The sequence below is a fragment of the Rhynchophorus ferrugineus genome, unplaced genomic scaffold (genome assembly GCF_030347505.1).
Source record: "Rhynchophorus ferrugineus isolate W39M unplaced genomic scaffold, kcgeb_rfMv2 rfM1, whole genome shotgun sequence".
Lineage (NCBI taxonomy): Eukaryota > Metazoa > Arthropoda > Insecta > Coleoptera > Curculionidae > Rhynchophorus > Rhynchophorus ferrugineus.
Genome location: NW_027472580.1, coordinates 29,772,273 through 29,788,198, shown reverse-complemented (window position 1 = coordinate 29,788,198; position 15,926 = coordinate 29,772,273). Strand labels below are relative to the sequence as shown.

At 33.4% G+C, this 15,926-nt stretch overlaps 1 protein-coding gene across 1 annotated transcript in view; it reads right to left on the bottom strand.

Annotated features, from left to right (window-relative positions):
- LOC143206645 (cadherin-AgCad1) overlaps window positions 1–13,363 on the bottom strand; it is a 65,197-nt gene extending 51,834 nt beyond the window's left edge. Inside the window, exons 1-3 of the mRNA XM_076419275.1 lie at window positions 13,140–13,363; window positions 2,377–2,502; window positions 2,044–2,279 (exon numbers count right to left, since the gene is read on the bottom strand). Of these exons, the coding sequence (XP_076275390.1) occupies window positions 2,044–2,279; window positions 2,377–2,502; window positions 13,140–13,197 (420 nt within the window). The 5' untranslated portion in view covers window positions 13,198–13,363. The remainder of the gene's footprint in view (window positions 1–2,043; window positions 2,280–2,376; window positions 2,503–13,139) is intronic.
- Window positions 13,364–15,926: the final 2,563 nt, after the last annotated feature.

Genomic DNA, 15,926 nt, shown 5'->3' with positions numbered 1-15,926 from the left:
TTTCGAGTAATCAAAAAGGCTTTTGAAAAGATGTGAATTTGTTCAACGCAGAAAGAATGGCATGGTAGCTTCCATCATAAGTTATTTAACAAATTTCGTTAGCAGATGAACTAGACCCTGAAATCGTATGTTACCGATCGTCATCTTAGAATAAAATACGGTGACGAATATTCAGATTTGAAATATAACTATGCTGGAGTAACACAAAACGATGTCCTTGCACTGTACTTACTCTATACGAAATATCTCTAACGATGATACTGCACTACTCACTACAAAGAACAATATTCCGCCAACATTAAAGAAGGTACAAACAACTATATGAACCTGCCAGTCACAATTGGTTCTACAACAATTCTGTATACAAACGCAGTTAAACACTTGAGTATGGCACTGTGGAAGAACACGTGGAAACAACATGTTGAAAAGAAACGATCAGAACTTTGTATGAGACTCAGAAAGATGTTGTGGTTGCTTGGATGACAATTCGCATTAAAATTCCACAATAAATTTATATTACACTTAGCAAATCTTGGAGCCGGTGTGCAGCTATGGTGTGAAATGGTAGGGTTGCAAATATTGCTTTTTGAAGGGAAAAAATACAGTTGAAGTAAGAACTAGGTTTGATGCTCAGTTTCCGGATACTGCCTCAGGAAAATCAACCATCAAGGTTTGGTATGTTTATGTATGTGTCTGGTATTAGACGTGGTGAACGCAGTGGACACCCAAAATATGTTGTTACCGACGAAAACATTTAAAAAATCCACAAAATCGTTTTGAATGACAGAAAATTGAAATTGAATGAAATAGCAGACACTCTAAAGATATTAACTGAACGTGTATATCATATTATTCACGAATATTTGAGTATTAGAAAGCTCTGTACAAAGTGGGTGCCGCGCGGGCTCGTTCTTGACCAAAATCAACGACGAGTTGATAATTCGGAGCAGTTTTTGAAGATGATCAAGCGTAATTAACCCGAGTTTTTGCATCGTTATGTGACAATGGATGAAACATGGCTTCATTATTTCACTCCGAAGTCCAATCGACAGTCATCCTAGTGGACTGTACACGATGAACCCGCTCCAAACCGTGGGAAACCGCAACAGAGGGCTGCCTAGATTAGGCGGCTGTATTTTGGGATGCACATGGAATAATTTTCATTGACTACCTTGAAAAAGGAAGGGCCATTAACGGTGACAATTACATAGCGTTATTCAACTGTTTGAAGGACGAAATCGCAGAAAAACGGCCGCATTTGAAGAAAAAGAAAGTGCTGCTTCCCCCAAAACAATGTACCGTATCAAAAATTTATGAATTGGGCTTCAAATTACTCATCCACTGTATTCTCCAGATCTGGCGCCCAGCGACTATTTCTTGTTCTCAGGTCTCATAAGAATGCTCACTGGGAAGAAATGTTCGACGAATGAAGAGTTAATCGCCGAAACTCAGGGCCTATTTTGAAGCAAATGCCGAATCGTACTACAAAAATGGTATCGAAAAGCTGAAAGGTTGCTATAGTTAGTGTATCACCCTTGAAGGGAATTATGTTGAATAAAAAACTAATTTTTGTAATAAAATGTGTTTTACTATAGTAGGCCGGGGACTTTTCAATTGACTTATTTCATGAAAAATGAAGACATCCACAAATATCTAAGGATGCCCACGATCAGAAAAGAAATTAAAAAGATTGCGAAAAAAGACCTCAAAATAGATTGCGTGGTTACAAAATATTCAAAGAACTATTATTGCTGGACAACAGTGGACTTCAACAACCCTTAAACTAGTTGCATGTTATTTAAGTTTAGGTGTTAGATATGGACATTAAAACAATATGAAGGAAAAATTACTATATAGTTGTTGTTAATAAATAGTTTTAAAATATGTGCCATGTACTTTTAACTAAAAAAATCCTTGAGTGTTACGGATACAAAGACAGTTGCTGGATTACACTTATTTGTATTAACTAATATCACCAGATAATAAAACCCGGCAATTTTCTAAATAAAATAATGTGTTTATTCAACTTAGTTAATTTCTTACCTCTATTGAACACATCGGTGATGTTAGTGTTGGTGCTTCATCATCATAATTCAATACCTCAAGAGATACGTAAACATTATACCCTGTAATCTTAAATACAAAATTTGTCTGGCCACTTTCATAATCGAAAAACTGGGTGGCATAGATTTCTAAGATATTGTCCACATATTCTGTTTTGTAAAGAAAGGTATTGCCTACGAACGCCGGAGTGCACTGTGATATATCTGCACCTGTAGCTAGATAATAATGTCCACAACAATTAATATCGTTTTTTTTGTGTTTTCGTAATTAATTAATAATCTCAAAACAAAAGCATATCTATGTTTTACTTACTGCTCCTAACATAAAATAATAACTTTTCGTCAGTAAAATTGTGATTGTTTTCCATCATGTATGCATAATAATTACCATTCCTTGTGCAATTAATAATGTCTGGTCCCCTAGTGATCTCCAACTCATCTACAATATACCAAAAACATTTAATATTTTATGCGGTTGAGAAAAAGGTAATTTATTTTCTCCTAATGGATTATTTTAAACTATATTTATTCGGTGAAATTATAAATAACAATCCAAAGAACGTTCTGGATTTAAATCGATTTCATTCGTTTACTCAGTTAAAAGATATTACTCTTTGATATATTGTTTGCTTTATTATATGTATTTATTGTGTTATATAATGCTTTTATGATAAGTGTTTTAATCAGCGCCCGTATCAGAATTGGTACCTTCCCTTATATTTTATAGTCTGTCCAAAGTAGCAGAGAACTCACGTCAACAAAATGTATAATATATTGCCTACTGCAGTTCGTAATTTCGTTCGTTTTAATACCAGACATTATTTACTTCTCATTTTATTATAGTTAAATTCATTGTTAAATTATTCTAGTTATAAGTTCAAAAATGTAACCGAATCATCCTGCAAAAATCGTTCGGTAGTCAAATGTCTGCAAAATTATTCAAAACATTGGTGATAATAAGAGGTTATAATCCGGGAAACGTTGTTTTGGCTCTTTGAAAATGCCAAGGCCAAATAAATAGTCAGTCAGTAGCGATTATGTCTCCTATCAGCAATTTCGAACAGGAACGAGGTAATGAGGGCCCGTTCTTATCAGTAAAATGCGTTGGAGAGGTAAGTGTTGATACTATTAAATATTAAGTTGCTGGGGTTCTTATTGAAGATACCTTTATTTTGTTGCAGCTTCATTGAATATTAGTACGGACACTATGACTAAAATATTTCAAAAAAGAAGCAATATAATTTTATATTCACCTAAAAGAAAGTGTCTATTCAAGATTATCTAAAAAATCTATCTAGAAATCTAAATCTAGAAATCTATTCAAGATTAAATCTATAAAATGTTTAAAAATGGTTAATATTTTTTTAATAGAAACATAGTTTAATACAACTATATCTGAGATACCTATTAGTATGGAAAGTATCCATAGAAATCTTAGGGATTGTATGGAAGTATTTCAAATTTTTGCTTAATAAACATAAATGAAATGTTTAATTGTGTTTTATTGTGTAACATCTTCCTCCCTATCACTGACTATTCAATCAAATCGAGTTGTTATGGGACGTGGCACATAACAACTACAATAGACATGCAGGTCGAGAAAAATATACAAGCAAGAACTGTTTGGGTATGTGGAGATGATTGTCTAAAGTAACACCCTTCGGTTTGGATGAACTCGATCAGTCAAACAGAAGAAGATATTGATAAATGGTGGAACTGTGAACTAGAGTTTGATTGGAAATTAATAGCTTACTTCTTGACTTGAATAGAATTGCTCAGAATGCAACAGTAAGTGAATGTAACTTTTTGGATGTGGATTATGATTCTATGCTGACAATACCGGGGGAAGACAGGGGGAAGAAAGTTGAAAAATCTAAAAGTGGATAAACAGTTAATATAGGATAACTGTTGGAAATCGTATTGTAGAGTGTGAAAGATTTATGTGCCTAGATACGTGTAGAATTGTTCAGAATGTATTTGGTTAAAATGTACGAGGAGGCAATGAATACTAATTATGTTGCAGGTATGGCAAATAACTTATAGGAGAATATAGTCATCAACTCAAATTTTATCAAGAAAAATGTACAAAGATTGTAACAGAAGAAACTGTTGTAAAAACTGTTTCTTCGAAGGAGACCAGAACTAAACATAAAAAGTAAATATGTTCTCAAATAAAAAGAAGAATTAGGTGGATTAAGCCTCCATGATATACCATGAACCATTAAGAAAAGTTAATTGTAAATAATGTTAAATATGAAATTCTTAAACATATCGAATTAGGTCGATATTTATCTTATAATAACATCATTTAAGAAATAAAAACCGACCACAAAACAATTAGTCGTCAGCTCACTATGCCTCGGGGTTGCTAGATTTTCGTAATCGTTTACAAGTCGGCGCTCCTGGCACCCCGTAACTGTTCAGTGTCAGAGATAATATTTTCTGGGTATTTTGTAGTCCGCTATTCTAAGATGTAAAATTAGAAATGCCTCAAGATCGCAACATTATTCTTAGAAAATTGTTAAGGAAATACAATTATTTATTATTTAATAGAGAAAATTAACAGCAAACAATTCGAAGATAAGAATATAATTTATTAGTAAAATGCCATGTTTTAGTTAAATTTTTGTCTAATATAGATAAAAATTATGTGACCAGGCCACAAATCCACTTATGTTCATAGCTTGTTATAATGATCAATATATTAAATAAAAAATCTGAAAACTTTACTAAAACTATTAATGAAAAAAAAAAACGAAACCAAATATATGCATTTGTACAAGTATGTGCTAGTACTACTGTATGAATAATTTATGGTTATGTTATTATTTTTGCAGTATTACAGAATTAAAATGTGGGCTCATTGCTTGCGGAAAAACTCTGGAATCAAGACAAATATGATAATAAACTTCATGAACAATGTCCTAAAAACAAACACCCTAAAAGGAATACTAGGGTAACAGTTGAAAACTGATTCATTGAATGATTTGATTGATTTTGAAAGTATGGAAAAAGATTTAGGATATCGAATGACCAAATGCTAATAACAATCAAAATAAAATAATTATTAATGAAACTCATAAAAGATAAGTAATAAAAATCCATACAGTTGTACATCATTCAGGAAAATTTGAAGTAAAATATCAGGATAAAACGATTAAAAATGTGTAAAAGTATACTATAGGAAAATAAATGTTTTATTTATATGGTTTGTATGTGTAAATTACTCAGATTACATTTTTGTTTGTTTAATTTCTTTTATTACAATAAAATTTGTTATATGATATATTATTTCAATTTTTCTGCAATATTTATCTAATCCAGAGTTTTTTGTTTTGTTTTTTTTTCAGTATGGAGGTACATAGCGAGAATCTAGTTACGGTGCAGAGATTCGGAACCACAGTACCGGTCGAAGACGCAGGTGGTCGCGTAGGCTCCGCTCGACAGTTATCCGGCGTTCGCGCAACACTTCCGGTGGGTGACCAGGCCGGAGTGCAGGTAACAACTACTGGCACCGGTTTTAGGAACAGCGCAGAGAAAATAGAAATCACAAAATATAACTCCATGGATATTAATAAATACTTTGTAATCTCAACGATAGATGATTCGCTGATGAGGCTTTCGCCATTTGAAATACACAAATACTTTGTAGCAGCTGTGAGTGAGCTTGAGTCGGTCGGAAAACTGAAAAACGGCATAATATTGGTTGTAACTCAAAATTACAGACAATCTGATAGGGTTATTAGAATGAAAATATTGCATGATATAGACTTGAATATCACACTTCACACCCCTCGCTAAATTTTTGCAAGGGAGTGATTTACGGCAACGACTTATCAGTCTGCGCTGAGGAAGAAATATTGCAGAATTTGAAAATCCAGAGAGTGGTCTCCGTGAGACGTATCACCACTAGGAATCATGGTATTATAACGCCCACCAATAGCTTAATACTAACTTTTCGTAAAAGCTCTCTCCCTGAGCAATTCCCTCAAGAGAATTAGAGCCGGTTATCTTAGCTCAAGGATTAAGCAATACGTGCCTAACCCCATGCGATGTTATCAGTGTCAAATATTTGGACATATTTCTATGAATTGCACCTTTGGACCAACCTGCCCATCATGCGGAAAATGATCACATGACGAAACCACCTGTATACTCTAGATATAGGGGATGCCCAGTTTACAAAGAGGAGATCATGATCCAGAAATTAAATGTAACTGAAGAAAATCCCATATATTGCGACAAAACAAAAAGCCCGAAAACTATTTGGAAATACACAGTTGAACTATGCGAATGCAGTTAAAACGAAGAAAAGTTATGTATCTATTGCCACGCAAACTGAAGAAATATCGGTTAGTGAATCCATATCGCACAATGTTAAATTAAACCTTCACGCACATAAACTCCCACAAACAAAGGGAGATACCCTTAAAAAGAAATTGCTTCCCCAAACACAAAAACCAACTACCTCTCTTACCCAACATCTAAACTCCTCTCGAACCCTCACCAGTTCCCACTCTTCCCAATCTTCTCGTTTTCTATCCTTAGATAAATAGGATGGTCCACTCTCCGGTAATGGTAAACAGCGTCCTGATTCTAAGGGTAGCAGAGATTCAACTCCGAGCACTTCTCATCATTCTCGCCCCCCTTCACCACTCAATAAGAAAAGTAGTAGTGGTCGTTCTAGTAGTCGCCATAAGGGAAGACTCAAAACACATGGCTGGGAATGATATGGACTTAAACATTTTGTGATTAAAACCATAACATATAAAATAATGGAACCTGAACGGTTTTAAACCCAAATCAAGTGAACTAAAGTTGATCGCAGGTCTTCATAAACTATTAGTCCTACTTCTCCAAGAAACTAATCTTAGAAAAGAGGACTTCCTTCAGATTAGAGGTTTTCATATAATTAGAAAAGAAAGAGCCAATATAAACAGATCATCAGGCAGAGTAGCTATCCTGGTTAAATAGGATTTAGTATACGAAGAAGTTGATTTAATTACGAACCTGGAAGTAATTACTATTAAAATGTATCTTTCGGGTGGACGCGTTACAATTTGTAACTTGTATTTGGCCCCTTCTGCAGTGGTAACTGAAAAGGAACTGGAAGAGTTGCTAACTCAGCTGCCTCAACCGGTTTTGACTGTGACTTTAACGCCCATGCGCCTGAATGGGGATCACATTATTACTGTCAAAAAGGTCGAACAATAATGGAACTAATAAAGAATTTTCGACTTCACATATTGAATGACGGATCGCCCACCTTCATCTTTTCGGCTACTAAAAGCCGCTCTTGCATTGACTTAGAGCTTTGTTCAGCAACCTTAATGGGCAAGACACTTTGGACTACTTCAGATGATTTACATAACAGTGACCACTATCCCACACCCATTGAATTAGAAGCTCTCACATGCCCTACTATTGAATGAACAAGGCTAAATCTGCGCAATATTGATTGGGATAAATACAGGCTCACACTACCTTCTCTTGATATGGATATAAATTCTATAGTAGAAGAATTCACTAAATTTATCATCAGAGCCGTCAAAGTGTCCGCTCCTGCGATTTTACGCAAAAACAGCAAGCCACCTGTGCCATGGTAGAATATTGACTGTACGCGAGCGATAGAAAATAGAAAGCGGGCACTCAACAGATTTAAAAATCATCCAGTTACCACCTATTTTATAGAATACAAGAGACTGCAGGCTTTAGCCACGAAAAAAATCAGGGAGTCAAAAGCTAAACTCAGGATATGTGGATGAGCGTTCGCAAACTAAAGAGATTACCTATATCTAAATTACCAATGATCGTTGAAGGGACACGCTGTATAGAAGACCCACTGGAATTAGCAGAAGTGTTTGGTAAACAGTATCATACGCTTTTTACAAAACATCACGATGATATAATTATGGAGAACACTACGATGAGCTCTCTCAAGCAGTTTGTGGAGCTAGAGACACTTCTCTTGGTCTAGATGGTGTTAGATCAATATGTATTAAAAAACTTTAGTGAAACTCAAAAGCTATATCTGTTGAACATATACAACATCATATCGAACAATGGACAGCTAGTTACTAAGTGTTCAGTGTTGGTTCCTATACACAAAACAGGTAAACCCAGACATTCGGTGGATGGATACAGACTAATAGCGCTAACCAATTACCTGTGTAAGCTAATAGAGCGCATAGTTAATAATAGACTCTCGTATATCATACAAAAACACAGTCTGTTGAATCAACATCAACTAGACTTCATCAAGGGTTTCTCCACTTTGGATCACTTAGTGGGTTTTGAAAGCGTTATAGTTGAAGGATTCAATAACAGGCAACATACTACAGCAGTCTTTTCAGACCTAAAAAAAACATTTGACTCCATCAAAACATCCAAAATTCTGAGCAAATTACAAGAATAAAAAATAGGTGGTAATGTGTATCAATTTGTTTCATCCTTCCTAAGGGATCGAACTTTCAGGTTTAGAGCCAATGGCGAGATATCGTTATCCATTCCACAAATAAATGGTGTACCTCAAGGCTCCAGTATAAGTCCAATCCTATTTTTAATTGCGTTTGTCTCTATCAGAGAACACATACCTAGGCAAATTAAAACACGATTTTTCGCAGATGACATTGTCATTTATCATGCTCATCAGAATCACAAAATAAATCAGGAAATTCTGCAAAAATGCCTCGATACTCTTCCTTCTTGGGCAAAAACAAATGACCGTCGATTCTCACCTGATAAATCGAATAGCGCGCACCACTGCAGAATAAGGAATTGTCCCCGAATGACAGCTCTGTCTATTGATGGCAATGACATAAACAACAAACCTGAGCATAAATTCCTGGGAATTATATTCAACTCACGTCTCAGTTGGCTTCCACACATCAAACATATAAAAAACAGATGCCTGATATTAGCCCAATCAATCTCTTGCCCCCTTTCACTGCGGTGCTCATAGAATCACTCTTCTGAACATCTATCATTCTAGTTAAATGCCAGGGGCACGCCCACCAAAGACGACTCTCTGGCCTGAAGGGATCCATTAAACAACTTCTACAATTGAAGTACCTTGAACAACTGATGAACTATTTGGCTGCCATCGGAGTACTCCAAAATATATAATAGACTATGAATACTACTGCTGTTAAGTTATGTCTTTTAAACTGCCCACTCCATATTATTCTCATACTTATGTTAAATTAACTATAAGCTCTTATAGTTTTGTACTTTATATTGTTTTGTTCTGTAATATTAAAATGTATATAGGCATAGGTCCTAAATAGCCCTTGAGACTGATGGGCTTTTAATAAATAAATCTAATCTTTGATATCAGTTATAAATCCATTAGAATCTTTACAGCTACAAATTAAAATATTGGTGTCAACTCTGAACCGATTTCCAATGCTTCATAAATCTGCGACAGCAAAAAAATTAGATGACCAGTGGCGAGCTAATGTTATGATGGATTTCGATTAATATTAGCGTTAGGAACTTTCGACTGAAATTGCAGAGACCTTGACAAAAAATGTGGTGAATTTATGTTTACATAGATTTAATGTAATATATATAGTTTTATGATTTTTTAGTAGTTTGCTTGTAAATAACAATATATTGTATATTAATATAGCAGCATTTTGGAACACTTTCTTCCAAGATTATTAATTTAATAGAGCTAACATATAAACATTATGAATAGTATATTGTTAATGTTTTTATGGAAAGAAAGGTAATACTTTTTGCTTGACTTTTTTGTTTCGATATAACTCTCGACTATTGTTCAAGTTTTGTGATTGTCAAAAATTGATTCCTAAATCCATTCCTAAAATCTTGAAAAATAAATTTAGAAAGAAACTTTTGTATTGAACAGTTTGTTTTCTTGGCCATTAAGAAATACAAGAAAATAGTGATGGTAAATGAGGACAATTTTTGGTTAAGATTTATTTTATCAGCAGGTAAGCGAGAGAAATATTTTTTGTAATCTAAAGAGAATCCTCAACTTCTGCTATCTGCAATCCTCTATTTAAAAAATCAATATTTGACATTACAAATAATGCTGAGGCAATACAAGAAACTATCACAACAGAGATAAGAAACTAGCTAGAATGAAGGAAATTATTATACCAGGCACTACAACAACTTTATATACTAAGCAGTATTTGGAAATGTCACTTACTGGGCGTTTAGAAAACCATTATATTTTTAATGATAAAAAAATATATGCCTTCAATAATAAATGAAAAATTTACTTTTAAAAAGGGTCTGGTAATTATTATGCGATCATTTTCAGTTATGTCATGGATTAGTTTTTTTCTATGATTAGGTATATGTTTAATTTTTATTTAGTATTTATGGTTATTGTACATCTTCGTTTTTTAGGTTTTGTTTAAATTCTATTGTATTATCTATATTTATTATAGTATGTTATTTAAAAATATAAATTAACATATTATTAAAGTATGATAAAACATTTGTAGGGTAATAACCCTACATATGGAATAATAATTCCATTCCTTTTTACAGAACCACAGAACATTTAAATATAAAATTGTAAGGTAATAGTATTCCGTAATTATTTCTTTCCTTCTCTTTTAATTTAAAATAAGCGCAGGAAGGAATATATACATCTCCGTCTCGCTTATATTATCGTTGGAAAACTAATTATATTTAAAATTAACTGCTCCAAGTAACTATTTCCGTCCTTTCCTCTCTCGCACTTTATAAAGGAAAGAATTCGTGTATCTTCGTCTAACATCACGAATGAATAAAAATAGTCGAACCGTGCATTTGACTGAGAACAGTAATTACTATTTTCAGCCGCTAGTTTTTTGACTATCGACTGTTTCGACTATTTTCAATTGATAGTTCCCAACTCTATTGAATATGAACTTGAATTTCATAAATAAATCATAAAAGATAATTTTTGCGGTGAATGCTGACGGGGTAAAGCGTTTCTCCGTAAAATGATGCGGGAAATTGTATTGAAATTGGGCGACAGTATCAAATTTAACCCTTCATACAAAGTGTTTGAAAGAAAAATATTTTAAAAAATTAACAACAACAAAGATCCGAAACGACGAAAAAAGGCCTGCCTGACGAACTAAACTGGAAATATTAAAACCGCTTCAGCATGGTTTCATTACTTTACAGGCAAAATTAAGAAGAATTTCTGTCGCGTATTGTGAATATCGATAAAAGGAGAATCTGCATTTTCGGTGAAACAAGTTATCGATATTGAGGTCTATAAGCCCTGCTGTGTATCAGCAAATATAATTTAATGAATGCCGAATGAGACCACTGTGGTTGTTAATATATGCTAAATAAACGATATGAATAAGCCAATGTTTCAAAAGAAACCATCAATGGAGAGCAAGATTTGCAGTTATCCTCTTTCATAACAATATTCGGCAACACGGCTGTGCAAGGATATGTCGTTGCACGAATGGGAACTCCTGCAGCGACCAGCGTACTTGTTAAGATCGATTGACATGAAATGCTGTATAAGTGGATCAATGATTATGTCGCTGCGAAACCAACTTCGTTATTTCTACCGACATGGTATCTCGAAGTTGTCAGAAAGATGGGAAAAAGTTAAGGAAAATAATGGAGAATATTTTGTTTAATATATATTGTATCAATTTTTGTCATTAGATCTTTTTATAGTAAAAAGTGCCATAATGTATGAAAGCAGTTACCAATTTTACCGGAAAGTCATTACCAGTTTTATGCAACTTGGAGATGTGTGCCACAACAATTGAATGATAAATGGAAAATTGAAAAATCGTCTGTAATATGCTGCTTCAAATGTATGATTGGGGGTAATTTCTGCATTAAATAGTGGCTGGTGATGAAAAGCAGATTTTTTCTGAAACCCCTAAGCCAAAAAATCATGGTTATAACTTGGCAAAGCCGGCCGATCTATTCCAAATCCAAATCGTTTTGGTCACAAGACAATGCTCTGTATTTGATGGGACTAGAACGACATGATGCATTACAAATTGTTGAAACCTGGTGAAACAGTTGTAGTGAACGCTATGGACTAGAAATGATCAATATAAACCTTGCATTGATCGAAAACGTCCAAAATGCACTCGGAGACACGATAAAGTTATTTTACAGCACGATAAAAACACCGTCTCATAAAGCAAAAGCGGTCCAGAAGTATTGAAAACACATAGACATTTTATCGCACTCGTCTTACTCTCCAGACCTTGACGCACCTGATTATCGAATTTTTGGCATCAATGGGTCACGAGTTTACAGAGCAGCAGTTCGCCAATTTCTAAGAAGCTAGTAAATTGCTCGATGAATGGTTTTGCTCAAAGGACAAAGGCTTTTTTTGGGATGACATCCATAAATTGGCTGAAAGATGAGCGATGTGCAATGAGCATGAGCAATATAAGCAAATGGCCAATACTTCCATTTTCTTGAAAAATATATTGATTTTTTATTTTGGTTGTGAATACTGATAATTGATCCCGGAAGATAAAAATCATATGTTATGTTTGAAGTCAAATCAATAACTAGACCAAGTTTTAAAATAATTTAATGTTAGTCAAAAGTTTAAGTAAACGTATGAAAAACTATTTATAAGAACAATAGTAACCATTTAGAGATAACAAAATTGATTATCATATAATCTGACAGAGATATTTATTAAAATATGTTTATTAATTTGTAAAATACTTCTCAGATAAGGCAAACACATTTTATGCCTTCTTACGAGCTTACCAGAAATGTTTATTGATTTATGGATTGTCACGGCTTACTGAAAACATTTTAACTAATTTAACCAAGACAAAGGTGACTATTATTTTTGGCATAGTAGAACTTGGTTATTTTATTCATAAAGCTTTTAAAGCTATGTAACTCTCCGCATACATTTTAAACATTACGTTGGACCTCACTTGTCGATTTCACTGGATTCATCTCCGCGTGACTTCTTATTAAGTGTAATCTTACAGCATTTTTAGTAGTTTAGTATGAATAGGTTGAAAAATTGACGAAAAATTGTTATACCTCATATGATATAAAATATCAGAAAGCGGTTATATATTATAACTATACGAAGCTTACCTTCACCAAATACAATAACCACATGGATAACAAGGAGAAAATGCCATGGAACCTTCATGTTTTAATGTAATCTCTAATAAATATCACTTATTATAAACTCATCACCCATATACAGGTTTAGGGGCCTAATTAACGCACTTATTTTTAATATGAACACTGTATTGTAACACGCACGAAATCAAAATATTCCGTAATCTCTCGAAAAATAATTGTTTGCCAATACTACTTGCTAATCTTATTTTATCAGGTTATCTCGGATTTTTATTCATTATAATCGAACAAAACTAATGCTAAATATTAGCGTTTTTTTTTGATAATATCAAACATTTCTAGAAAAACTGTCATTTTATCGATCTTGTTTAAATCTTATATTATTTTAGATAAGTAAGATTGATTAAATTTATAATTTTAAAGCCAAAGATTACATTGGTATTACTGAGTCATTTATTAGTAAGATGACAACTAATAATATAACGCTTGTTCATCCACCGAAAATAAATTGAGACAAAGGCATTTTGAATACTACACATAAAATTTATCCCAGTGTATGCTTACCCTTGATTTTGATTACTGGCGATTATTTCACATATTTAAATCGTAATTTCGTCCATCTTAAATCATAATTCGTTTATAATTTTGTTTTTAAATGTGCAAAGACAACTTCACTTATGGTGGACTACTATTATTGCTGTTTTCTCCGCTGGCGCCACAATTAAGAAATTCCTTGGTAGGGTAGATGAATTTGTCACGGGTCCACAATGATTATGAAAATAACAGGTACAATGGTTATAAGAGGAATAAAAAATCACAATAATATTCAATTCAATTCAATAACAATTCCGTAACAGTAACTTCAAATGAATCTCTGTTACCCACAAATGCCATATATTCATAGGCTAGTGCACGATTTTTCAGTAAGTTACATCACTTAGTTTGTGTTTGACCTTTGATAGTAGACAACCTCTTAAATTTTAACAAAAGCGCCGGAAAGAACGTACTATTAACTTTTTAACGACGTGATTTCATTTCAGCAACAACAAAACAACATTTCAGGTATATATTGCGTCATAAAGGTATACACAGGAAAAAATATTATGCTATACTATCACATCAGAGAGTATTGAGTCTTCGATAAGAGTACCTTCGATGCAGCAAAACTTCACATTCGAGCTTCAAATGTATGTCCTTCACAATTTCTATTTTTATTCTCACAAGAAAATAATTTCTAACACTCATTAGTCCTGTTTTTGTATTGCAACAATACGTAATGAAATGTATTCAATAGATTTCAATAAATTTTTGCAGTAATAATTTAATTCAGTTCAATATAGACTGTAATACGTGTAGTGTAGTTGTTGATCTCACCAAATATACAGTTTTATTGCAAGATTTTGTGACCATAAATATTACGCTTCAGTATCGCCTCGTATGGCTCCTATGGAATAGCATATGATTTTTTGTCCTAAGGATTATCGTACTAGATCCACTTTTTTTGAAAACTTCGATGTTGAAATGTTTAGGAATTTGAAAAAATCAATATGGTAGCCATTGTCCTTCCGATTGGATCATTCGCATTGCATATAAATGGCTGCAAACAGGTGATTCATCAATTGCCAAGTTGTCCAAAAGTTTTTTAAAAGTTTGAGCTTGGTTTTCACGTTTCTAGTTGCTCTTCATCATTTATATCAAAGTCACTATCAAGATGGACTGAATAACTCAACAATTTTTTATGAATAACTGTTGACTTAATAGACAGTTAAGTAAATTTTAACAAGCTATTTTCTTGCATAAAGATCATTCTACCGCCATTCCTCTACTATGAATATAAAGTTAAGTAGGTTTTTCAATAATTTTGTGGATGAGATATTTCTCCAGATTTTTACCCATATTCAAATGATATCGTTATATTTGACGACATGCATACTACAGTGAATTAGTATATATTCAAAAAAAATTCAAATTGTCACCTCGCAAAGCATACTCTTCCTATTAAATCTCAGTTGAGTTGTTTCTGTTACAAATTTAAAACAAAGGCACTGAGATATCACCTCCAAAAATATTGACGGAGGCTTCATTGTGAACCAAATAGATTCTCCTGGTCATCTCCATCTCACGTATATACTGGTTTCGGAGTAATAGAGGGATCCACATAATAAAGACGGATGTTTGTTAAGTGGAAAGTTTATGAAATATGGATATTTCCAGCGGATTCCATGATTTATATGTGATATATATGATTTCCATTATATAATATAACCATCCTAATATGTAGAAGATCACTTAGGTAAGTGATCTGATGTACAACTTATAATCTAAATCTTATTCTAGATACTATTCTAATTTATTTTAAAGTCTATCCTAACTTACATCTATCTATTCCGGACACTGCCCCATGTAAATCAACTATCAAGATTGGAAAAGTTTTGACGTGCTGAAATGAGCACCGAAGACGATGAACGCAGTGGACGCCCAAAAGAAGTTGTTACCGAAGAAATCATTAAAAAATCCACAAAATGATTTTAAATCACCGTAAATTGAAACTGAGTGACTGAGTGAGAGACACTCTAAAGATATCAACTGAACATGTACATCATATCATTCACGAATATTTGGACGAGTTCACTTTTGACCAAAAACAACGACGAGTTGATGATTCAGATCAGTGTTTGAAGATGATCAAGCGTAATAAACCCGAGTTTTTGCGATGATATGTGACAATTGATGAAACATGGCTCCATAATTTTACTCCAAAGTCCAATCGACAGTCATCCGAGAGGACTGCACTCG